The sequence below is a fragment of the Ipomoea nil genome, unplaced genomic scaffold (assembly GCF_001879475.1).
Source record: "Ipomoea nil cultivar Tokyo-kokei standard unplaced genomic scaffold, Asagao_1.1 scaffold3172, whole genome shotgun sequence".
NCBI lineage: Eukaryota > Viridiplantae > Streptophyta > Magnoliopsida > Solanales > Convolvulaceae > Ipomoea > Ipomoea nil.
Window position 1 is genome coordinate 2,978,580 of NW_017619600.1, and position 25,898 is coordinate 3,004,477.

Genomic DNA, 25,898 nt, shown 5'->3' on the forward strand with positions numbered 1-25,898 from the left:
TTCTTCTCCTTCGAAATAATGTTTCTGTCTAATTCTAATTTATCTGCTGATTCTTGCTTGAGTATTAAAAAGATTTCCTTCGTATATCAGCAATAATGTTTCTGTCTAATTCTATCATGATGTCATAGCTCCTTTTGTCTAATTCTATCATGATGTCATAGCTCCTTTTGATGATGTCATGTCCTAATAGTGTATCATGTTCCATTTCATATCATGAGCTAGCTATCATGGACTAGATATCACGTTCCATTGTATATCATGGACCAATATCATGTTTTCATAAAATTGAACTTTAGGTGGGAATCAACCTATGGACCATTTACTTTGCTTGGCAAGGCTTCTTCCATCTCGGTTGGGTATCCAATTGATACAATCCAAGACTTAAATTCTTTTGTCTTGTCTCTTCCACGTGTTCTCCACTAGCCTTACCACACTGTGATGTCATCACCCGATAGTAGTGACATCATCATCCGATAATTATACCTATCACGATATAAAATTGTTCTTTCATGATATTTTCTTGTGACATCATCTCCTGATATTGCTACTTCACGATAGCAATTCATCTTTACACCAAAATTGCTCTCAATGAAAATTAAACTGTGGATCATTTCACATTAGGCATGCTTCAACAAGTCTTTTACCATCTCGTCCATCTCAACCTTTGGTGACTTGATGCTTCATAAATGTGTTAAGCTATGATCCCGCTTTCATTTATTCTTCCTTCAAACTGCTTTCACGTAGACTTCATGGCAGTGGTGCACTATACTTTGTGAACCAGAACTGACTCAAATAAAATAGAATTGGGGTCTACAAAATACATTTGGCTCATCAAAACTTATACAATATATTCCAAACAATTTCCCCCTTTTTGATGATACCGAAACTTATACCCAAGTCATTTGACTATGTCAATTTTGAAAAATAATCTTTTTTGTCCAATTTTATTGCGACTAGCCATTTGACGGGTTTAACACATTTAAGACCTAGAGATTTTAATTTTGGACGGTCCTAAACGTATATTGAGATTATAACGCGGGGTTGCGTATTGATTTTTATCTTTTAATTTTTCTTCCCCCTTTCAATTTTATTTTCTCAATTATACGCCTCACATGCAATTACTAAGTCCAATTTAAAATCTTGAGACTTTAAAGCAATAACCATACTAGACACAATAAAGAAATAAACCATATGCTAGCAATTTATATTATGTACCAAAAGGCATAATTCGAACAAGCTAGCTATTATGTACACCAAAAAATTGAGGCTTCAAAATTTTACCTCTTGCCAATTAAGGCATTCACGTGTGCCCTTAATTCCTTGAAGTCTTGTTCTTTTCCTTCGAGTTGGTATGGTGCGGTAACTTGCTCGGTAACATAATTTCCATAAGCTTCTTGAATATTGTCACCCCGTAACACTCCGGCTTGGTACCAAGCAACGCATTCTTCAAATGATCTTCCATCCACCATTTTGTTACTTGTGTGCCCAAAGAATGTCTCCAACTCTCGTATAAGCTTTAATTTGTTTTCTTCATAAATTGATCTTGAAGGTGATGATCTTTGGCATTCTTGTTGGCTAGGAAAGTCCGTGCTTTGAGCAGTCACCAAATAGTCCATTATTCTCCTTTTTCCTCGGCCTTGAGCTCTTGGTGTGGGTGTGACTCCTCTCGGTGCTCCTGGAGGTCGAACAAGCTCGACTAGTGGCCGTTGTGACGACGGTCCAATCAAATGATTCACCAAATGGCTTGGGGCACCTCTAGCTCTTTCCCCCTTTTCGGCAGCATCAACATAGTGTTGGAAACTTGCCGAAGCTTTGTCTTGGCTCCTTTGGCTCCAATTAAGAGATCATTGTTCACTCCTACTTGGTGTAGTAGAGCTTTCAATTGATTTTCCACTAATCGTAGCCTAGATTCACACTCCATTCCTTTCTTCCCTAAGTCAAGGAACATCTTCAAAACTTCCTTATTATGCTCTTCTTGTTTGGTAGACATTGTGGCCATATCACCTTGCATTGATCCTTGTCCAAGTAACAAGGATTCGGCCCTTTCATAGGTTTCCTTGTGAAAGTCATCTAATTTGGTATCAACATTACCAAATTGATTTTGGACTTTCTCAAACTCTTGAAAGACATCTCCTCTCAATTCTTGAATTTCTTTTCGTACATCCCCAATAATATTTTCTTTCAAAGCATTAATATCAATGGGAGTAGAATGTACCTCCTTGTGTGATTTTTCTTGTGGTTGTCTCGGCATGGATGATTCGGCATAGCTGTGGTTGGAGGGTCTAAAAGAGAACCCGAGCTCAAAGCTAGACGTAGCAAGAGAGCTAGGATTGAAAACTCCTTTTGGTCCAGATTTTATGACATACATGTTAGAGTGTGATGCGCATATTCTAATCTGTTAACTAGAAAATGAATTGGATTTCTGACATGTTTGTTAGAAAACGAGCATCGAACGCATGTAGAAGCTGTGACTTCTATGGATGGACCAATATGAAAAGAGGCTACAAAAAGTGAAGTAGATTCTATCTTAGAGAATTATATTTGGAACTGGTTGATTTTCGCCCGGGTTGTTAAACCTTTAGATCCTAATGGATCACTAGTCAAAAGATAAAACCGATTGGTTTAATTGAAGTACAAGTCTGGGCTTGTAATTGAGAATTACATGCAACGCGAGTGCTACTGTTACTTCGATACGTATTCTCTCGTAATGAGAATAAAATTCATTACAATGATACTTGCCATAGTTGCACTGCGAGACTTGGAAGTTCATCAAATGGATGTGTAAAACCGCTTTCTTAATAGACATGGAAGTGATGGAACGACCTGAGGGTTTTGTGGTTCCGCGCTATGAAAAGAAAGTGTAAATTGGTGCAAATCAAATCTCAAAATGAGCCTGAAAAGGCTTGACTCGTGTATGCGGGCATGAAAATTGGCCAACAAGAATGGCAGCGACTATTCTGGGTTTTAAATCATTCTGTTTTCTCTCTCGAAACTCTACTTCTACTCTTTTCTTAGCCAGAAAATTGGCCAACAAGAGTGGCAGCGATTGTTCTGGGTTTTAAATCATTCTGTTTTCTCTCTCGAAACTCTACTTCTACTCTTTTCTTAGCCAACTTGTGTTCATCCCAAGCTCTAGTTCACCGGATTCCATTGTTTGAGTGCTCAAATTATCTTATCTAATTGATTATGTTTCATATTTTCTCATAAATATATTGTAATATATAATGTATTTTGTATTTTAACTTTTTTTTTTGAAAATAAAAAACGAGCCGAATATATTAAGTAGAGTCAAACGCCAAAGCGTGAACAACAGAAACAAAAGGAACCAAAAAGCGGTCCTCACAGCCAGACTTAGACAAGGCCTCCCGAGCCAACAAATGGGCGACTTGTTCGCGGACCGTTTAGCAAATAAAAAGCATAAGTTTGAAAAACTTAAAGCTAATTTTCTAACATCATTTAATATGAGATCAAAGGAAGAAATGAGCTGCTGTGAATTAATGGCAGTGATCACCTTGCTACAATCAGATTCAACTTGCACGAACTCCATGTTGAGCTCCTTCAACCATTTCAGCGCTTCACGCACTCCAATAGCTTCAGCTTCGTCCGGCTTAAACACTCCTAACCATCGGACTTCTCTGGCTGCAATGAAGCGGCCATCATCACTTCTTATAACGAAACCGAAACCCATCTTTCCACTATTAACATCAAGCGCTGCATCAACGTTAAGCTTCTTCCAGGCATTTTGTATTTTGTATTTTAACCTTATTATGGTTGTTTGATATTTTGTCATTGACATTTCTAACGTCATTTAATATTCACCCCCACTCAGATGATTTTCTGAATCCGCCACTATATATATATATATATATATATATATATATTGCAATATTTTAGTAACTCTTCTCCCAAATATTGTAGCAACTCTAACAGCACGTTTGGTTCACACAATGAATTTTGAGGTAATAGGAATGCTATTCCATAAGGAATGGAATAGGTAAGGAACAGAGAATATGAATTGTATTCTATTGTTTGGTTCGTGGAAGAAATAGACTTTAGGAATTATATTACAGCGTTTGGTTGGTTAAGGAATAGAAATGATATATGTTTTAAAAGACATAAATACCCTTAAAATATGTGGTGGTGGTGGTGGCGGTGGCGGTGGTAGCGGTGGCAGAGGCGGTGGTGGCGGTGGTAGTGGTGGTGGTGGTGGCGGCATTGGCGGCGGTGGTGGTGGTAGCGGTGGCAGCGGCGGCGATGGCAGTGGTGCTAGTGGTGGTGGTAGCGGAGGCAGCGATGGCGATGTTGGTGGTAGCGGCGTTGGCGATGGCGGTGGTAGCGGTGTGACTATTAGGGTACTGATAATTTGAGTACGTGACTTTTAAAACTCTCAATTTACACCTTTAACTATGCAATTATTAGCAGATTTGGTCCTGCCGGTCAAATTGTCGGTCAATTTTGGCCGGAAAAACATAATTTGGTTCGAATTTATTTTTGATGAGGGCAAAACTGTCATTGCAAGTGAAATTAGGAGGATGCAAAATATGTGTTTGAAGCGAAGACCAGAGAATGGAGCTTGTGGTGCTGTCGACGCTGAAATGGAGGATGAACCCATTTACCCCACTCTCCTTTCTTGATCACATTATAAGGAGACTTGGATTGAAGAACCATCTTCACTGGGAGTTCTTCAGAAGATGTGAGTGTCTCCTCCTCTCTCTCATTCCTGGTATGTAATATAATTTGTAATTTTTGCTCTTCATTTTCATTGCCTGCCGTCGCCCACATCCAAATGCAAGTAATAATTTTGGGTTTGTAGATTTATAATTTTTGCTCTTCATTTTCATTGCCCGCCGCCGCCCACATCCAAATGCAAGTATTAATTTTGGGTTTGTAGATTCAAGATTGGTACGCTATTTGCCCTCTGTATTGGCCGCTTCAACCATGCTTCACGTCATTCGTCAAGTTACGCCTTGCAATGCCGACCACTACCAAAACCAACTTCTGGGTGTCCTCAAAATCAACCAAGTTTGGTCTTATTAGTGTGTGCCTTCTAATCTTCACAATCTTGAATCGTCCTAGAAATGATGTTTGTTGTTGTTATATATGTTGCAGGAGAAAGTGGAGGATTGCTACCAACTCATCCTCCAAGATTTGTCACAAATGGGGGGGGGGGGGGGGGCGTACAGCCTCTCATGAAGAAAAGCAGAATCCAAGAGCTAGTTATATGATTTCGGTTCAATCAAATTAAGATCCATTTCTTTTACAAATTATTGGTTGATCTGAGCAACAAATTGTATGCGTGCTTAAACGTTCAAGCTCCTCTCTCGTCTCGTCTCGTCTTCTACAAACATAAAAATGGAGAATAGACAAATTTCATTTCACTTGCAATGACGGTTTTGCCCTCATCAAAAATAAATTCGAACCAAATTATGTTTTTCCGGTCAAAATTGGCCGGCAGGATCAAATTTGCTAATAATTGCATAGTTAAAGGTCTAAATTGAGAGTTTTAAAGGTCACGTACTCAAATTATCAGTACTCTAATAGTCACAGGACCAAAAGTGTAATTTATTATACAAAAGGGTATTTTCGGTATTAGAGTACAAAAGTAATTCCCAAATACTTGGGAATAGCTAATACCAGGGCTCTAAGAATGGCTATTCCCCCTGCAAAGGGAATACCTCATTCCCGGGAATGCTATTCTCAGCCATGAAAACTGAAAAGACAAACCAAACAATGAAATAGGTCTATTCCCGGAAATGGTATTCCATTCCCGCCCTATTCCATGCATCAAACACGCTGTAATTGTACAGTAAATTGATAGTAATGTTATCTTTTTAACTTTAATTATATTTTAAGATAGATTGAACCTTTAATCATCTGTTCAAGTCTCATTAAAATTGATTCTATTATGTTATATAATTTCCATCCTTTCAATAAAGTTATTCATCATTTTATTTTATTTTTATTGTAAGTTTAGGTGTTGTAGTAGGTATATTAGTTAATTGATTTATCAATATTTATTAATTAGTTGATATCGTGAAATATTATTTATTCATTGTTTAAAAAACATATTTTTCTAATAAGAAAATAATCTCATTCATTTTAATAAAAGATACATTTTTTAAAAATATATAACTTCAATTCCCATAGCGACTACTTATAATAATATAACTTACACTTATTCACTACCCTACGAGCAACTGATTTATGATTAAGTGAAAATGTAAAATGAGTGCAAATGCCTATTAGTAGTGATTAAATGAGAGCAAGACATAGCTTAGCTTAGCAGGCATGGAGTTCTATAGTGTATAATTTCAAACTAATATAAAAATTATTAAAAACATAACTTATTAGTGAACAATTCTTTTAGGGGTGCCAATTTAGTCGCATGCGGAAATTATTGAGACATATTACAAGTGCATATTTGAAGATTGCACCTTTTTTAAGAATATAATGGTTTTGATCCTTTCATGCCTAACTGGAAACCAGGCTGTAATTTTTTTTCTTAAATACCAAAAAAATGTGATTTGAATAGTTCAGTAGACTTATAGAAGATATATTTGGGAGGATTGATACGATATGCTTGTTGATCAATTATATTTTGTGTATGATAAACTTTGTCCAAATTATGTATCTACAGTTAATATATTATATATATATACATTCAGTTAATAAATTATGTATCTATTACAATTAACATTATGTACTATGTACTTATTACATACCTTCAATTTATTTGCAAATATATAATCTGTTAACTAAATTACATAATATTTTAACAACAAATACATAATCTAATAAATGTTATTTTGGATCCTGGTATATGGTATAATATGCACTTGTTGATTTGGAAAGCTAGAAAAGAGAATTACTTTGAATAAAATTGAGTAATTCTTCTGGTTACTTGGCAAGCCCCTCTATACATATAACACATCATACCCCAAAAAAAAATAAATAAATAAATAAAAAATAAAAACAAAAACAAAAATTCTCCTCACAGAGCTGGATTTAGAGCAAAGCCACTTAGGATTTAAAGTTAGAATTCAACATGTGTGTTCCCAATTATTGAAACAAAAGTTCTCCTCTTCAGTCCCCTCTTCTTCCTGCTTCCTGAGGAATCAAGTAATAGAGCAAAGAAACTAAAGAAATGTCTTTTGTCCCTATCATCAACAACAAATCCCAAATGGCTATCTAGTTTGGGATACACATTCTCATCACATGGAAATTAGCCTCTTATATATTTTTGCAGCCTGCAATAAGATGTGGAAAAAAAAAAAAAAAGGGGGGCCATCCTACTTTATCTTTATTTAGTCAATACCTATAAATTTGCAGATATGACATTCAAGTATTACATGAAACTTGTTGTATGTAACAGATACATATTCATCTCAACAAAACAAGGAAATTTCAATACATTTTCCCTCCAAGTTGCTTCAAAACCTTTTTCTATTTAATTTCATAAAAAAGTTGTGCCAATCTTTTCCTGTACTCTGCAATAGCATCTTACATCCACAAGGAACCCACAGCTCTCAATATAATTATCCTTAATGCCCTGGCAAATGAGAAAGTTTTGGCGGTGTTAAGGAATGCGAAATATAATGTTTTGCACTGACCCGGGTGTCCCACCCCTTACAGGGTACTCGCTGGATATTACCACAAACTCAGTCTTCATCCACCAAGCTATGCCCCGGGGCCAGTCATGTTTTATACTTAGATCTTATAGTATGTTGGAATTATTTAGCTGATACGTTTCGGTGTACATACCATTTTCAAATGGTAGTTATTCACTGTGATCTCCGCTAAGTCCTCTTGTACATGTGGATATGGTGATTGTTCATATTCAAGCTCATCGATTTTGATCTACGGAAAATGGCGAGAACAAAATGAGGTTAGACAATGAAAGAGTAACTGTAAAATAAAATAAATTAAGAATGAAGCATGCATGATGTAGCTTCTAACCTCAAACATTCTTCATTGTAATGGATGCAGCCCTTCTTGAATTTGCTTGTCAACAGTGACAACAGAAGGGTTTCACTGTTTCAACTCAATTAACTGCAAAATATATGAAAAACTACTAGGAATCTCTTCCAAACAATAACTTAGTCTTAGACATAAGCACCGGAGATGTGGGAAGGAATATTTATTAGCCTTCAATTGGCCCAGGTTTTTAGCTTCAAGAAGCAATAATCCTAATTCATGGAATCCTCCTTCAGCTACTTCCCATACTTTTCCATCGAAAGCACTTTCTAGATTGAGCACATTAAGCTGGTGCCACATGCCAATTACCGTTAAATGTCTCTCCGGGAGATTAAGCCTACTCAATCTTAACTTCCCCAGTAGGAAAGGAAACATAGACGACTGATTTGAAGAGTTATAGTGCAGCTGAAATCATTAGCTTCTCAAGCCCTTCGAAATAGTCAAGATTATCCAAAATGATGGGATTACTGCACGATCCACAAGTGAATTTGGGCTCTAAGTCTTATTTAATGGCCTGCAAATGAGAAATTACTTGTCTGTCAAAGAATACCCACTGCAGTTTTTGAAACAAGGCAATTGTGATCAATGATAGCACTTGGAATTTACTAACAAGGGGAGAAAAGAACCAAACAACAATGGAAGGGTCACGGTCACATCAGTCCAACTTAATTGACCGCAGGTTCAAATTTTCTGTTAAACACCAAGAGAACTTTTCCAAACAATAACATCTCAAGACTAACCACTTGAAACGTAACATGGAAAATCACCACCGCCTGCCCAATGCTTGAGTTTATTAGCTTCAACTAATTTCATAGAACTGTGCCACTTTTTTCCTGAACTCCTCACCACTCTAACTGCATTGTTGTAAACCATTTACCACTAGCATTTTTAAGTGGTTAGTTAACCCCTCAAATTTGACTGCATAAAAGTAGAGTTGTTAGCAATCAAAGAGGTGTGAGTTTTGGGGGATTATTTCATATTGCAATTGTAAAAGTAAAATGGTTACATATCACCTAAAGACTGACTTCAGGGTTGAACCCCTTGTTTAAAACCAGATAACTGTCAAATCTTTGCTTTGAATCCATGCAGGATGTATAAGATGAAGGTTATTTATAGTCAATTCTAATAAGATAAGTTTTCAAAGTTATACTTAATTAGCCTTGCAAATCAATATCAATCTAATAGAGACAGAACAAAATAACCAAGCAATTCTTCTTACCTCTACATCTCCAATACTTGAGACTAGCAGCTTTCTAGCTTGAAAATTTTTCAAAAGGTATTCAATTAGCATAGCATATACCAATCTGCAAAAGCATAGTTGTACTTGGGATTAATTGCAAAGAACAAAAGAAACAGAAACAGAGATGTAAAGTAGTATATTAATCATCCCATTTAGGCACCAGATGATATATGAATTTACCTGCTTGGCAGCTTGCCCCAGTCAACATTAGATCTTGAGCCCATGTTTCAGTACCATCTCTTACCAACTTCTGGATACTCTGCAGTAGTAATTATAATGATGCCGTAGTAAGTTTATTGCATTCATGAGGAATCATTAACTTTTAACCAAAGAAAGTAATTACATGAGCTATTTATCTCCTCGACAACACTACAGTGACAAAACCAGGTTAAGGAAAATTGAAGGATCTGTGAAAAATAATGCAGAAAAAAAAATGAGATCAGAAAAGTAAAGTAGTATTTGATTTTGTAAGCAAGAATCTTAGCCTTCAGAATTCTGCGTTAACTACTTCCCATACTTTTATCTTTGAATTAATAGAATATAACTAGTAGTTCAATAGTTGTGAAGTTAAAATAAAAAGTAACAGCAGTCTAATATTCTTTCTGTTAAAAAAAATTTCATTCTTCAGCACTTTCTGCAACCTCTTTGAAGAATACAATTTTTGCAGGTTCTGCAAGCAATTTCAAGAATAAGATGCATCTTAGTCTAGAGCACTCGGTAGCTTAAAATAAAATGGTAAAGAAAATCACCTGAAGACTGACTACAGGATTTGAAAGCCTTCTCTTTGAAACCAGGATCGCTATAAAATCTTTGATTTAATGCCTTACAGAATGCCTGGAATGGATGTAATCAATCTCATGAAGAAGTTTTTACGATTATAATTAGCCTTGCAAATTGATATCAAGTACTGAGAGGCAGAACTGTTGAACAAAAGCAAAAGGGAACTCTTCCAAACAATAACATCTCAAGACTAATCACTTGAGATGTAGGAAATCACCATCACCTATCCAATGCTTGAGTTTATTAGCTCCAAGAACGAAGAATGTTAGTCTACATAATTCTCCTTGAGTTGGACTCACCCAAGATACTGTTTGCAAATTCCATTTTTCCCTTCTTGGAGAGTTGGAGGATTTACTGTATATAAATTGAAATGGCTCCCAAATTCTGGAAGGCAACCATGAAGACAGAGGTATGCATTAAATACTTGAAGCAAAACCTATTTCAATCAATAGCATATAGTAAATCATTCACTCTGCTTTATCTTCATTATTTCTATATCTATAACTTTGCAGATATGATATTAAAGTATCACAAAAAAAGTGAAAAAACTCACTTTTTTCAAAAGCGATATCTTTGATTTCTAAAAGAACACTAACAATATATATGTCCTCTACTCAAATTTTATGTTACTTTTTGATGTTCTATGAAAAGTCAGGCAATTGATTTTATTGAATATCATATTGCTAGTCGCTAGACAAGCTCTTCCCTTGTGCCTCAAATGCAAATTCATCTTAACAAGAAAAAACAATGCATTACCTTAGCCTCCATGTACTCCAAGTTGAAGAACATCAGTCCAATATAATTTCTCTGTTATAGAACTTTGCATTCTCTGATCTGTTGGGGAAAGGCATAACTGTTCTGCAACTTCTTTAAAGAATATGATTTTTCTGCAAGCATTTGGCATCTTAAAATAAAATGGTAAAAACAATTACCTGAAGACTGACTACAAGATTTGAAAGCCTTCTCTTTGACACCAGGATCACTGTAAAATCTTGGATTTGATGCCTTATAGAATGCATGAAATGAATGTAATCAATCTCATGAAGAAGTTTTAAGAATTATACTTAGCCTTGCAAATCAATATCAATTAGAAGTTTTAAGCCCACTCAAATGACTCAATCTCAACTTCTCCAATAGGAAATGAAACATAGACACAGACCAATTTTAAGGGTTACAGTGCAGCAAATAGAAATTAAAATCATTAGCTTCTCAAGTCCTTCCAAATAGTCAAGACAATTCACAAGGCAATTGTGATCAATGACAGCACTTGGAATTTTCTGCTATGTAACAAGGGGAGGAGCACCAAACAAGAAATCTATGTTACAAATTGAAGATCAATTGATGACATCATGAGGAAAAAATTCATGTTGATGACATCATGAGGAACAAATTCATTTGTAACCTTCAATTATCTGAATAAGGTAGCAATACCATTTCATGTCATTTCATTTCATTTGGCATGCAGATGTAAATGCAGTAATATGGTGATATGTAGGTAATTTAAATAATTAGGCACTCAAACTATTATAACTTAATTAAATATACCTTGAACTCCACAAGCATGAGATTTACTTTAAAAATATTCCATTATGCTTCAGTCATGAAATCATAAAATTCAGATAGAGATCCATATTTTGGGTGTTTCTTGTTAATGTACTCATGCACTATTCTGGTTTTAAAATCCTTCCACCGCTGCCCAACAACCTTTAATACTGTTTCTCTCAGTTGATCATCGTCAATGTTGAACACTTTCTAACTGCACACAAGAAAAAAACTCACACAATCAATAGTCAATACTTATTTTTAAACTAATAAGGTAAAAATCAATATGTAAAAGTATTGTATACCTTAACACAATCCCAAAATTGTATCCTTCAACCCTTTGTCAACTTCATGTCAATCACTAATATTAATATCCAAATGCAACCAAACCAAAGTGCCAATGCAAGACTTGAAGTTCTTCATAAACTAACTGACTAGTCTATGATACTCATCAAACTCAACACTTATTACTTCATATACCTTCTTCTTTTTCAATCTCTTGCAGGTTGTGGGACTTCTCGTCTTAGTGATGTAGGATAATGAAAAGAAGAAGAACACAAACAATATAATTCAAACTCAAGGGCTTTCAATAATATTCAAAACTTGAACTTCTGAATACAAAAACTTAAATAAATAGAAAACTAAGCAAATAGAAGAGTTGCAAATATTAAAAGCATGCATGGAAAGGTAAAATAAACATAAAGAGAATTACAAATATTAAAAATATTTAAAGCTAATCCCAATTTCCAATAAAACTAGCCACCAAACTCCATGTCTCTTAGACTTCATGCATTTGACCATTATTGCCTCAATTCATGTACTGCATCACTTAGGCTATGATTTAGACTCTGAAGTAGGTTGTGAAGTAGACTGCAAATGATAAACCATGATATTATATTTGCACATGCAATATATATATGTCAACATACAATTTTCAAAAAATAATAATCGTTTAACAAGCAAATAAACTTACAAATTTTTAACAAAAAATGATTATGTGTGATTATCAATCCACAAGCCCTCCCCATGATCACAACGCATGTAACTTGTTTCAATGTTATCTTCCCCTAAAGCTGAATGCCAATAGAAAATGGAAGTGTTTCATCAAAGTGATCATATTCTTCTTCATCCACAACATCTCCAATGTCAACAATACTTCTTTTTCCTTGTAATACAATTGACCACTTACTATTAACAGGATCAGAAACATAAAAGACTTGTTTTGCTTGAGATGCAAGTATAAATGGTTCATCCTGATAACCCAACTGATCAAAATCTACTAAAGTAAAACCCAATTCATCTATTCGAACACCTCGTCTGTTATCAACCCAACTACACCGAAATAGAGGAATCCTAAACTTTACATAATCAAGACACCAAATATCTTCAATCACACCATAATATGGCATAGCAACATCTACTGGCTCGGTATCTCTGGCACTAGAGTGATCTCTGGATAGTGCTTCTACTGTAACTCCACTGTTTTGCACAGAACTCTTATCATCTTTACGTTTTGTGTAAAATGTATACCCATTAATTTCATATGCTTCATAATAGATCACAACCCAATTAGGACCATAAGCTAGCCACCTAATGGTTTCACTGATGTTATTTGGAGCTTTCTCTCCCATCACTTTATCTTTGAACCATCTTATAAATGTGCGGTTATGTTCATTAGTCACCCATTTTTCACTCTTTGAAGGATTTTCATGCCTTAACATGGACAGGTGTTCGTCCAGGTATGGATGAACCTCAGATTCATGTTGCAATACAAGGAGGTGAGCTTTATCACGCATTTCAGCTTTTGCTGAATCTACTTTAAGCCCAATAGTACCTTTCCCTGTAAGTTTACCCTCGTGACAAGATTTAGGAACACCGATGGATTCAACATTTGCCAAATAATCCGTACAAAACTCAATCACCTCCTCAGTAACATAACTTTCAATGATACTACCTTCTGGTCGAATCTGATTTTTCACATATCCTTTCAGTATCCTCATGAATCTCTCAAAGGGATACATACATCTTAAAAACACTGGACCACACATCTTAATTTCTCTCACCAAATGAACAATTAAGTGCACCATAATGTCAAAAAATGAAGGAGGGAAATACATTTCAAATTCACATAGAGTCACTACCACTTCTGCCTGCAAATCATCCAATACCTCAATATCAACAACTTTACTACAAATAACATTAAAAAAGAAACAAAGCTTTATAATGGCATGCCTAACATGTTTTGGTAAAACATTTCGAATAGCCACGGGTAACATGTGCTGCATTAAAATATGGCAATCATGAGACTTCAAACGAACCAACTTCAAATCCTTCATTGAAACAAGTTTTTTAATATTGGATGAGTAACCTTTAGGAACCTTCACATCATTCAAACATCCACAAAAGCTTGTTTTCTCTTTTTCAGACATAGTATAACAAGCTGGAGGTAAGTATGTCCGTTTTCCTGATTCTTGCGGTGCTAACTTATCTCGTATTCCCATTTCTTTTCTAGCTTTAATGTCATCTTTAGTCTTACCCTGGATATTCAATAATGTCCCAACAATACTGTCACAAACATTTTTCTCCACATACATCAAATCAAGACAATGTCGTACAGATAAATGCTCCCAATATGGTAGATCCCAAAATATTGACTTTTTTTTCCAAAGATTATTTTCAGCAGGTTTAGATGTTTTGCCCAAATCAACATTAAGATTTTTAACTCTTTCATAAACCGCACGCCCGGACAAAGGAAAGCGGGCAACTCGTGTCTCAGCTTTTCCATTAAAACACTTTATCTTCTTTCGATAAGGATAACCAATAGGGAGAAAGATCCGATGATTCATGAAGACATTTTTTTTACTGCTGCTCAACCAAAGATCACTTGTTTCATCTTCACAAATAGGGCATGCCTTCGCTCCTTTAGTATTATAGCCTGACAAGTTATCATATGTTGAAAAACCATTTATTGTGCAAAATACCATGGCTCGCAACGTGAAGTTTGTTTGACTATATGCATCAAACACCGCCACACCTTCGTTCCACAACATTTTTAAATCTTCAACAAGTGGTGCTAAGTACACATCTATGTCATCTGGTTGTTTAGGCCCTGAAATAAGCAATGAGAGCATGATGTACTTGCGCTTCAAACACAACCAAGGAGGAAGATTGTAAGCAACCAAAAGAACCGGCCAAGTGTTATGTCGACTATTAATGTTACCATGGGGGTTCATTCCACCGATGCATAACCCAAGCCTAAGATTCCTGTTTTCATTACCAAATTCAGGAAATGCTCTATCAATGTTCCTCCATTGAGAAGAATCGGCTGGGTGTCTTAATTTTCCATCATTTTTTCTCCCTTTAGCATGCCATTGCAAATATTTCGCACCAATTGGACTTGCAAACAAACGTTTGATCCTCGGAATTATTGGTAAATACCATAACACCTTCGTCGGAGAGCCTTTTTTACCCCCACACCCATCATCAACACTCTTTCTTTTGTAACGTGATGCCCCACACTTTGGACACACATGTAAATCACTGTATTCTTTCCAATAGAGTACACAATCATTTGGACATGCATGTATTTTCTTAATCTCCATACCCAATGGACACAACATTTTCTTTGCCTCATAAGTTGAAATAGGAAGCTCATTATCATCAGGAAGCATGTCTTTTAAAAGTTCTAATAACTGCGTAAAGCTCTTATCACTCCACCCATTCTCTGCTTTTAATTTATATAATTTTAACACAGCAGATAACTTTGTAAATCTATTACACCCAGAGAACAAAGGTTTTTCTGAATCAACAAACAAACTTTCAAATACATGAGGCACTTTACTAAAATTTCCTTGAATATCACGCATGAGTTCATCTATTCGATCATTCTCTCCATTTTTCTCAGCGTCTACATTCTTTTCACTATCATCATTCTCTTCATCATTGCCTATCCTATTATCACTGGTGCTTGTACTAGGAAGTACACTTTCACCATGCCATATCCACCGGTTATAACCTTTCTTAAACCCACGGCATATTAAATGACTCTTCACTTGTTCAGAACTACGAAATCTCCTCAGATTCTTACAATCACAACAGGGGCACACTAGAAATTCTTCATCATTTTTACTTTTATTTTCTTCAGCATATTTTATAAAATTTTCAACCCCTTGCATATATTCAAACGTATTGTGTTTCCCATACATCCAGCTACGATCCATATCGCCCAATGCAGCACAATCAATCTGTAAAGTTATGAAACTTTAATTGAAGTATATATCATATGAGAAATGGACAAATGAAGATGGATGCATTTAGAAACAACAACATTATTATAAATTTATGGGAAATCAATTAGACTTATTATAAGCAATTTTATGATATTGATAATAATATTCTTGCTTTGACACTGTATCATATCAAACACTGTATTTTGCAGATTTTTTTGACAATAATAATAATAATAATATATACTGCAATCTACAGATGGTGACTTTGGGTAATTATACTCTTAATTATGACTTGATGATAAACTTTTCTGGGTTTAAAAAGTTGACTTACTGACTCATTATTCACTGCAAGAATAAATTGAGGGGCAAGGAACACAGAGAAGCAAATCAGAAAAAATGAAAAACTAATATTATTTAAACCGTGCTTGAACATTCACTAACACTAAAAATATGTATAAAAAAAAATGAAAATAAAAGAAGAAGAAGAGAAAAGAAAATATATATACCTGGTGGCAGTTCAGCAGGAGTATGAGTACGTCATCGTTGTCGGCGGCCAAAACAACAGCACCAGAAGTAGGTGCTAGTGCTGCCATGAACAAACCAAGAAATTATTAGCACCAGAAGTTTCAGTACGTGATGCTCTGAGACAGAAACTAACCACACGCTGCAGCACCAGAAGTTTCTAATCTCACGCTGAAGAGATAACGTTGTGGCAACACCTACCCTCACGCCACCGTCGTCAATCGCTGGGAGGCGTAATAGCCGGAGCTGCGCATCAATCACTAGGGCTTCTTTTTTTGGGAGATAGCAGAGAAGAGTGCTTTTTTTTTTGGGGGGAGGAGTGGTCAATCGCCAGCTTAGGGCTTTTTTAATTTTTATTGCCTAAGACAATAGGCGTCTGTTTTGCCTACAACAGTCGCCTATTGTTGGCCCTTCGACCCGAAATGTGCCCATCTGGGTGCTATTACAGTATTATTTTAAAAAATTTCACCCCTGATTTAATCTCTTTTTTTTGAGTAACAATAGTAATTTATGGTAAAGGTGACAAAAATGAGTGTAAACTATAATCTTGAAAGTTTAATCGATTCTGGATGAAAATTATATTAATAGATAAAATAGATTTCTTCATATATAAAAATAAACAATACTTCGTAGAAAGTCATGCAGTTCAAATTACTGAAGATTCATTAAGAGTATCAGTTTGGTCAATTATAAGGTCTAAGTCCTAACAATTAAGATAACTTTTCATTACCTATGTTTAAAAATGGTGGAATCTAATTACAAAAGATGAATAACCTTGTTTAAGCGTTAATTTAAACTTTATAAACCAATCTAAATTCAATCAAATTATTTTTTTCTTCATTATCTTATATTTTCTTCATACCTAAACTCTACCAATTTTTTCTCTCTCCTAAACTTTACAATATTCCTCTAAAAATTCGAAATAAGATTATTTTTACTTCATTATTGCTTGTTTATTTTTTATTTTTATTCTTTTTATGTTTATATTCGTAATATTTTGTTTTTTAACAACAGGTTACTACAAATAGCGAACTACTATTTGGAACAACAATTTGGGACTGCAAACAATAACACGTTGTTGTTGTTCGCAGTCTCAAATTGCTATTATTGCAAATAATAGTTCTTTGTTTGATGTCTAGCCGCTAGCAATATATGAAGTATACTTTTTTTATATTATTAATATTTTTTTTTTGTTTTGTTTTATGCAACTTGTAATTATATTTTTAAATATTTTATTTGATCAATTCTTTTACTATAAAAATTTTAGTGTTCAATATTGTTATGAATTTGTAAGTGAAATAGTTTTTTTTTTTTTTATTGATGCTTATTAATAATATATAAGTAATTAGCATATAAGTCTTAGCATACTATGAATAAAAAATAATAATGTTGAGAATGTTGATGTCGGTGAAGAACTATATAATAAGAAGAATTTTATGATATATTATAACATGTTTTGTATGAAAATTATAAATTATAAGAATCGAAATTATTGAGAGTTTGTAAGGATGTATTCAATTTAGAATTTCAATGACTTTTGTAGACTTTTTAATATAAAAAATTAATAAAAGATGTTTTTTATATAAACTTTTATAGAGTCTTATAAAGTTTTAAACGACTTTATGAAGATTAATCAAAGTTTATTAAAATCAATTATTTTAAAAGTTTTTAAAAGTCTACAAAAGTCATGATTGAATACCCCCCCCCCTCCCCCCACCCAAATTAGTCCTATTATACGCAGAAATGTAATACTAGTTGTGAATAAAATGTTTATACTTATATAGAAAAATGTAATACTTTTAATGGAAATTTAATACTTTTACATTTTGATTTAAAAGTATTACATTTTTTCTTCAAAAGTAATATATTTTCCCTTATAAGTAACAAACACTTGCCAACATTACTTAGAAAAATGTAATACTTTTGATGGAAAATATAATACTTTTACATCAAAATGTAAAAATATTACATTTTTCATCAAAAGTATTACGTTTTCCCTTATAAGTAACAAACAATTTTTTCCTTATTAATATTACTAGTTTCTTACGCGCATTGCGCGATTGGGATAAAGCCCAATGTTTATTTTTTAAATAAGTACTTTAAAGTATATCAAGTCAAGATTATATTGGAATTGTTCATGCATATATAATTGAATGTTGAATTTGCATATTTAAATAGATAATTCTAAGTTTACAAATGCAAGATAATATAGTCAAGATTGATTATAATTGTCAATAAAATAATTGTATAGGTATTGTTGAAATCAAATACGGGATATAAGGGAGAGCAAATAAAAATTAGGACATAAAATATTAAATATATACTAATATTAAAGAGCTAACTACTGATTGCCAAAAAATGACATTGCGAGGTAGTTTCCCACTTCAATTTGTTGTGTGATTTGAATACTACTAGTATTTCACCCGTGCGATGCACGGATTAAATATTTGAAATAGTATAGTTATGTTACCGAGTATATTATGTTAATAAATTTTATATATAAAAATTCAATATAAGTTTTTTTAAAAAAATATTCTATACATCTTTGTTGACTTGCTATAATAAAAATATGACCATAAAGATTTACAATTAAAATAAGAATTGATATTTAAGGTGCGTAATGATAATTATGAGAGCACATATATCCACATTCTTGGCTATTAATATAAGTATTTAGTCAAAAAAAAAATACACAACTTAATATAAACATATATTCAACTCATATATATTACAAAAACCATTAAAATATATTTGATTTAAAGTTTTCGAAAAGTCAAAATATTAATATTTAAATTTACAAATTGTTAAAAACTTATTTGTGGACCACATTTATAGTTAAAGAAGAGTACTCACCATTTTGACAATCGTTATGCTATGAAACCGTGTCCACCTCGCAAGGTGAATACGGTTCTATCTTCATAATTACTAAACTATATGTTTATAATTATAAGTTATATATTCATAATTTTTGAACTTCATATTCATAATTATTGAACTCTATATTCACAATTACGGAATTCTATGTTCATAATTACAGAACTATATGTCCATAATTATAAAGCTATATATTCATAATTTTTGAACTTCATATTCACAATTATTGAATCTCTATATTCATAATTACAGGACTATATATTCATAAGTATGGTACTATATGTTCATAATTTTTGAACTATATATTCATAATTATGAACAATTTTAGAACCCTATTCACATTGCAAGGTGGACATGATTTCACAGCATAATTTGCCCCATTTTGACATGTAATAACAATTTTAGGGTTGCTAATTGTAAATAGAGCCTCATAAAATTATCGACGTATAAAGGCAAAATTTTAAAAAAATAATTTTAGAATGAAAGCCTTTGACATTAGCTTTTTTTTTTGAAAACCTCTTTAGCTTTTATTTATTTTCATTACATAAATTAACATTAGAGAGAATTATAGCATTCGTAATTTAATATACATATGCATTACTCTTAATAATAATAATAATAATAATAATAATAATAATAATAATAATAATAATAATAATAATAATAGACCAAACCCAATTGAATTTACTGTCCAAAATAAGAATAATAACAATAAAAATATTATTTTTGGTAATAATAATACTAATATAATAAAATATAGAATGAATATAATAATAATAATAATAATAATAATAATAATAATAATAATAATAATAATAATAATAATAATAATAATAATAATGTTATTTGATCAAAATTATCAGACCTCAATGCCTCATTTAATGAAACTTATTACAAAACACTAGTTTTTTACGCGCATTGCGCGATTGGGATAATGCCCAATGCTTTTTTTTTTTTTTTTTTTAAATAAGTACTTTAAAATATATTAAGGCAAGATTATATTGAAATTGTTCATGCATAGATAATTGAAGGTTGAATTTGCATATTTAAATAGGTAATTCTTCTCCCAAAGGTTGAATCCCCAACCCCAAGGGCCCCCCACACTCCGACCCGACAGAGCATTGTGGGAAGTTGTAAATCACGGTGACTCAATGGTTCAGCAGACAGGGCCAAATGCTGATACGCACAAGGAATCTGCCCACTTTGGACACATAATTCCCGCATTGCCGTCGCCGAGGTTCAAACCTTAGTCTCTTCTCCCAAATACTACCCACTAAACCATTGAGCTAAGCCCGTGCGGGTTAAATAGGTAATTCTAAGTTTACAAATGCAAGATAATATAGTCAATATTGATTATAATTGTCAATAAAATAATTGTATAGGTATGGTTGAAACTAAATAGGGACATAAGGGAGAACAAATAAAAATTAGGGCATAAAATATTAAATATATACTAATATTGTTTGAGGAGATTCCGACATTAGGATTTGTGGTTAAGTTCTATTAAGACTTTAATATTAGAATTAGATTAATGGTGTAGTTATAATTCTATATTAGACTTTAATATTAGAATTAGACTAACGGTGAATTAACGGAAAAGTTAAATGGATAATCATATAATTAAGGATAAATTAGAAAATCTTAAAAGAAAAAAATTAAAACCTGAACAATATGAACCAATCATTTGATTTAATAATTTGGCGGTCATTTTTTCTACCCAATGTTAATAATTAAATAAATTCGCTGGTCAAATTCGCAAGTATAATCCACTAATGCTAACCGCTAACTGCTGATTGTCAAACAAGGACATTGCGAGGTAGTTCTCACTTCAATTTGTTGTGTGATTTGAATACTCTCTTTGTCACAAAATCTCTCAAGTAGTTAATATGGTTGGCTTTATTAATTATATTTTTTAAATTTTTTCATGGTATTAATAAAATACTTGGTAAATAAATACATAGCATTATTTTATGTTATAACTTTGACATTTAATTAGAAAAATAGTGCACAAAAAAGATAATAGATAATGTAGTGAATATAATCAATTGATGAATTTGAATGTAAAAATTTTTACATTTGAGAAAAATAAAGACAATATAACTAATGAAAATATTTCTTTTAATTAATTTATTGATAATTAATAATTTGTTTTCACTGAATAAAGACATTGTAAGGACAATGTAACGAATATAATCAATTAATAAATTTGAATATAAAGCATTTTTATATTGAAAAAAATAAAGACAATATAACTAATAAAATTATTTATCTTATTTAATTTATTGATAATGAATAATTTTTTTTTCGAATAAAGACATTGTGGACACATAATTCTAAATTAAAGAAATGCATATGTATTATTTTTTGTTGTAACTACTAAATTATTATTTCTATAATTTAATAAGAGTAAAATAGAGTACTAATTATGCCAACTTTAATTGGGATGCAATTCGAACCTAAGACCTTTTTTTATTGAAATCAATAAGTTAACGGTGAACTAACAGCAATTCTCACTTCAATTTGTTGTGTGATTTGAATACTCTATTTGTCACAAAATCTCTCAAGTAGTTAATATGGTTGGCTTTATTAATTATATTTTTTTTAATATTTTCATGGTATTAATAAAATACTTGATAAATAAATACATAACATTATTTTATGTTATAACTTTGATATTTAATTAGAAAAATAGTGCACAAAAAAAGATAATAGATAATGTAGTGAATATAATCAATTGATGAATTTGAATGTAAAAATTTTTACACTTGAGAAAAATAAAGACAATATAACTAATGAAAATATTTCTTTTAATTAATTTATTGATAATTAATAAATTTTTTTCACTGAATAAAGACATTGTAAGGACAATGTAGCGAATATAATCAATTAATAAATTTGAATATAAAGAATTTTTATATTGAAAAAAAATAAAGACAATATAACTAATAAAATTATTTATCTTATTTAATTTATTGATAATGAATAATTTTTTTTTTTCGAATAAAGACATTGTGGACACATAATTCTAAATTTAAGAAATGTATATGTATTATTTTTTGTTGTAACTACTAAATTATTATTTATATAATTTAATAAGAGTAAAATAGAGTACTAATTATGCCAACTTTGATTGGAATGAGGTTTGAACCTAAGACCTTTTTTTTTTGTTATTGAAATCAATGAGTAAGTTAACGGTGAACTAACGGTAATTCTTAAAATTTTAACGGAATTAGTAACGGTGTGTGGGTATTTTAGGAAATTTTAGTGTAAAATTCAAATCTGATCAATCTTTTAATCAATCTGAGCCATTCATTTGATTAAAATCTGTGACCGCCATTTTTTCTACCCATTATAGGCCTAACTCTCTTGGGCTCTTATTAGTATAGTAGATATTTAATTACAACCCAACTAAATTATGGCCCAAACCAGCCCAACCCAATACCCAACCTATTAATTAATATTAACATCTGAAAACCCTAATCCCCATTTCTTCTTTCTTCCGGGCAGCAGCTTACTTCTACCTCTCTTCTTTCTTTTCATCAGCAGCGCACTCCTTTCACCCCTTCATCTATTATCAACCACAAATCCTAATCTACCATTCTTCTGATTCTAATTCTTCGCCGTAAGCCTCGCGACTATATCTAGAAACAGGAACAAAAGCATGGAAACAAATCAAATCTAAACAAATAGGTATATCTAATTATTTATGTTCATTTTTTTTCTAAAGATTTTTAATGTATAAGATATCTATTTTTTTTAACTTATTTTTTGTTTTGTTTTGTTTTGTTTTTTTTTTTTTTTTCAGACATGCAAATCGCGTAGGTCCATTGAGAGAAAATTTCCGATTATACTGTGTATGTTATACTTTTTATTATTAATATTTTTTTTATTTTTCTTGTTATTTTTTCCGTTTTTTAATAGTTTCTTTTGGTTCAATAATTTTTTTTTCGATTTTTTCCGCAAAACATATGATTATATTTTTCGATTTTTTCTCCCCATTACATGATTATACTTTTCGATATAATTGTTTTGGTTTAATTTTTGAAATGTTATTCATTTATAGTAGATTTTTTCAATTTCTACTAATTTTTTTTGTTTTTTTTTTAACATGCAAACTTCTTAATCGGAAAATTTATTTAAACCGAAAAAATCTCATCAAATGTATGCACATTTTTCTCCCGAATGTTATTTGATTGTTTACTTTTTTATTAATTTGTATTTCATTTTACAACTTTATGTGATTTTTTTCTGTTTGATAAATTAATTTATATGTGCAAATTAGTGACAGTAACATTATATATATATATATATATATATATATATATATATATATATATATATATATATATATATATATATATATATATATATTTTTTTTTTTTAATTTTTATTGAATCTCTGTATTTAGTATGCATTTTGTGGTATAATATTTTAAATCTTTATTTTTTAATTTTTACAATTTGTTTTTACTTTGCATAACATGTTATTTTTGGTGATTTTTGTATTGACATACATGCTATAATTGCAGATCTGGAAAATTCAGTATTAGAGCATGCACAAGCGGGGAAGAAAGATCTATAGTATAGGAATGTATCAACTCCAAATGATAGAAGATAAGTTTCTATTCAAAGATTTGAAGGCATTTTTTTTTTTGGAATTTTATAGTTCACACACACACACATATAAATGCAAATCCCACTTATACTTACATTCTTTAATTCTCACAAAGGTCATCCTAAGTCCTAAAGCTTCTTTCATATTCACCAATATTCATCATGTATTTGAATGTTCCACTAAGTTTGAATGCTTGCATGTTCCTTTTCCTATATTCTGATATATTATATATAGTATAAATTGTTTTGTGCCATTTTTTAAACTTGCATACATGCTTTAAACTTGGATTTGAGAATTCCACTTCTTGAGATTATTACTTGCTTTAATTCTCACAATGGTAATTCTGAGCTATCTATTTCCATAAGGATGTATTTGAATGTTGTCCAAATAGCATCTGCACACTCAATTTCCGTTTCCTTTTCTTATATTCTGATATATAACATAATTTTTATTAAAATGCAATCAACATAGAGCTCCTAGTGAATATTTGCTTCACTAAGATGCATGAATATGATGAACATAATATACAGTAACTAAGAGAACAATGTAAGATATTATTACCATTGAGAATGTAAGAATAGGCATGTACTTACTTGGGTTTGAGTTATGTTGCTATTATGATCATTCTTTGTTCTCAATAAATTCAGGTGTCAATGGAAGTAAGAACACAGGAAATTAATACAGGGTGCAGGGGTATTGCTTGGTATGCTATTGAAATCCTTCAAAATGGTTTCTATTAGCTTTTTTTTGAGCTTGTGTGTTCATGCTCAGCTTGGCCTCCCCGTCTCCATTTTTCTGCAAATCAAATGAGAAGCAATTCAAAACAAATGAGAAGTAATCAGTCCTTCAAATGTCCATAACTATCAAAAATGGAGAAAGTGAATACTCCGTGTAGATGTGGGTGCAGAACCATCTATTTATAGGCTTTATCTTTTTAAAATTTTATTTTAAAAATATGTACTTGTTTGTGTTGTACTTGTCAGTAAAAATTAAATTTTTAATGCATTGGAAATAGCAAGCTGAATTTGTGCCTTGGAAATAGTAGCTAGCACCTACAAAGTGGTTTCTTGCACGCCACTATTGAAATATTTTATATTAAAATTAAGTTGTCAGATAGAGATTTTTACATGCAAATGCTTTGATGAATTTTAAGCCCAAAACGCTGCCTTTTATATGGGCGGGAAAATGTTCCAAATCTGTTTGGCTTTTTTATATATAGGATTTTTGTCAATAAACCCCCGGCAAATTATATCATGCACCATGGTGCATGATCAATCATGCACCGCGCGTCAGACACTACAGTGTATCTAAACCGACACTGTCAAAACGACGTCGTTTTATTTAATGAAAAGAAATAGAATCTTCGCAAAAAATAACTCTGTTCTTCAGTTTCATTTTGTATACACTGCAGTTCAGTTCAACACAACTACAGTTTCATTTCGATATAACTACAATTTCATTCAATATTTATACACTCAAATATGTGAAAATTGTTATTTAATTTTATTTTATATACACTATAATTTCATTAAAACACAACTACATGATCATTTCAATATAATTACAGCTTCATTGTACAATATACACTCAAATATGTGAAATGTTATTCAGTTTCATTTTATATACACTGTAGTTTCATTTCACCACAACTACAGTATCATTTTGATATAACTGTAATTTCATTTGATAATATAAAAATAATACGCGAGACAGTGTCGGTTTAGACACACTGTAGTGTCTGACGCGCGGTGCATGATTGATCATGCACCATGGTGCATGATATAACAACCCCCCTAAGTAGTTAATATGATTCCCTTAATGATATTTTTTATTTTTTTTTATTTTTTAAAACATTATTTATTATTATTATTATTATTATTATTATAATTATAATATAATTATAATTATTATTATTGTTATTGTTATTGTTATTGTTATTGTTATTATTACTATTATTACTATTATTACTATTATTATTACTATTATTACTATTATTACTATTACTATTACTATTACTATTACTATTATTACTATTACTACTATTATTACTATTACTACTATTATTACTATTATTACTATTATTATTACTATTACTACTATTACTACTATTATTATTACTATTA

General features: G+C 31.8%; 2 protein-coding genes and 1 long non-coding RNA gene across 7 annotated transcripts; 1 reads left to right on the forward strand and 2 right to left on the reverse strand.

Annotated features, from left to right (window-relative positions):
• Positions 1–7,314: 7,314 nt before the first annotated feature.
• LOC109168122 lies at positions 7,315–10,128 on the reverse strand. 5 transcript variants are annotated; one of them, XM_019317171.1, is made up of 6 exons: positions 9,964–10,128; positions 9,558–9,621; positions 9,395–9,473; positions 9,194–9,278; positions 7,762–7,857; positions 7,315–7,549 (listed from the first exon to the last, which is right to left on the reverse strand). In XM_019317171.1, the coding sequence occupies exons 3-6, from the start codon at positions 9,436–9,438 to the stop codon at positions 7,454–7,456; spliced, it is 321 nt and encodes a 106-aa protein (XP_019172716.1). In that variant the 5' UTR covers positions 9,439–9,473; positions 9,558–9,621; positions 9,964–10,128; the 3' UTR covers positions 7,315–7,453. The 5 variants fall into 5 exon arrangements, 2 of the variants coding, with proteins under 2 accessions (XP_019172716.1, XP_019172715.1); XR_002051984.1 differs by lacking the exon at positions 9,558–9,621 and adding an exon at positions 7,957–8,488 and having other exon boundaries at positions 7,469–7,549; positions 9,964–10,116; XM_019317170.1 differs by lacking the exon at positions 9,558–9,621 and having other exon boundaries at positions 9,964–10,126.
• A 2,138-nt stretch (positions 10,129–12,266) lies between these two features.
• LOC109168119 lies at positions 12,267–16,438 on the reverse strand. The gene is made up of 4 exons (XM_019317163.1): positions 16,424–16,438; positions 16,272–16,345; positions 12,510–15,780; positions 12,267–12,406 (listed from the first exon to the last, which is right to left on the reverse strand). Exon 3 carries the CDS (start codon positions 15,754–15,756, stop codon positions 12,604–12,606), a length of 3,153 nt encoding a protein of 1,050 aa, XP_019172708.1. The 5' UTR covers positions 15,757–15,780; positions 16,272–16,345; positions 16,424–16,438; the 3' UTR covers positions 12,267–12,406; positions 12,510–12,603.
• A 6,223-nt stretch (positions 16,439–22,661) lies between these two features.
• On the forward strand, positions 22,662–24,799 carry LOC109168123. Its single transcript, XR_002051986.1, has 3 exons — positions 22,662–22,851; positions 22,967–23,015; positions 23,690–24,799. It is a non-coding gene; the product is annotated as an uncharacterized LOC109168123 (long non-coding RNA).
• Positions 24,800–25,898: the final 1,099 nt, after the last annotated feature.

Bases quoted from the DNA above. Each gene is read 5' to 3' on its own strand.
- LOC109168122 (XM_019317171.1), bottom strand. From the start codon at position 9,438: ATGGGCTCAAGATCTAATGTTGACTGGGGCAAGCTGCCAAGCAG. The intron at 9,279-9,394 runs GTAAATTCATAT...ATGCTTTTGCAG, and splicing joins TGGGGCAAGCTGCCAAGCAG to ATTGGTATATGCTATGCTAA. The intron at 7,858-9,193 runs GTAAGAAGAATT...CATTTTCCGTAG, and splicing joins CAAGTATTGGAGATGTAGAG to ATCAAAATCGATGAGCTTGA.
- LOC109168119 (XM_019317163.1), bottom strand. From the start codon at position 15,756: ATGGATCGTAGCTGGATGTATGGGAAACACAATACGTTTGAATATATG.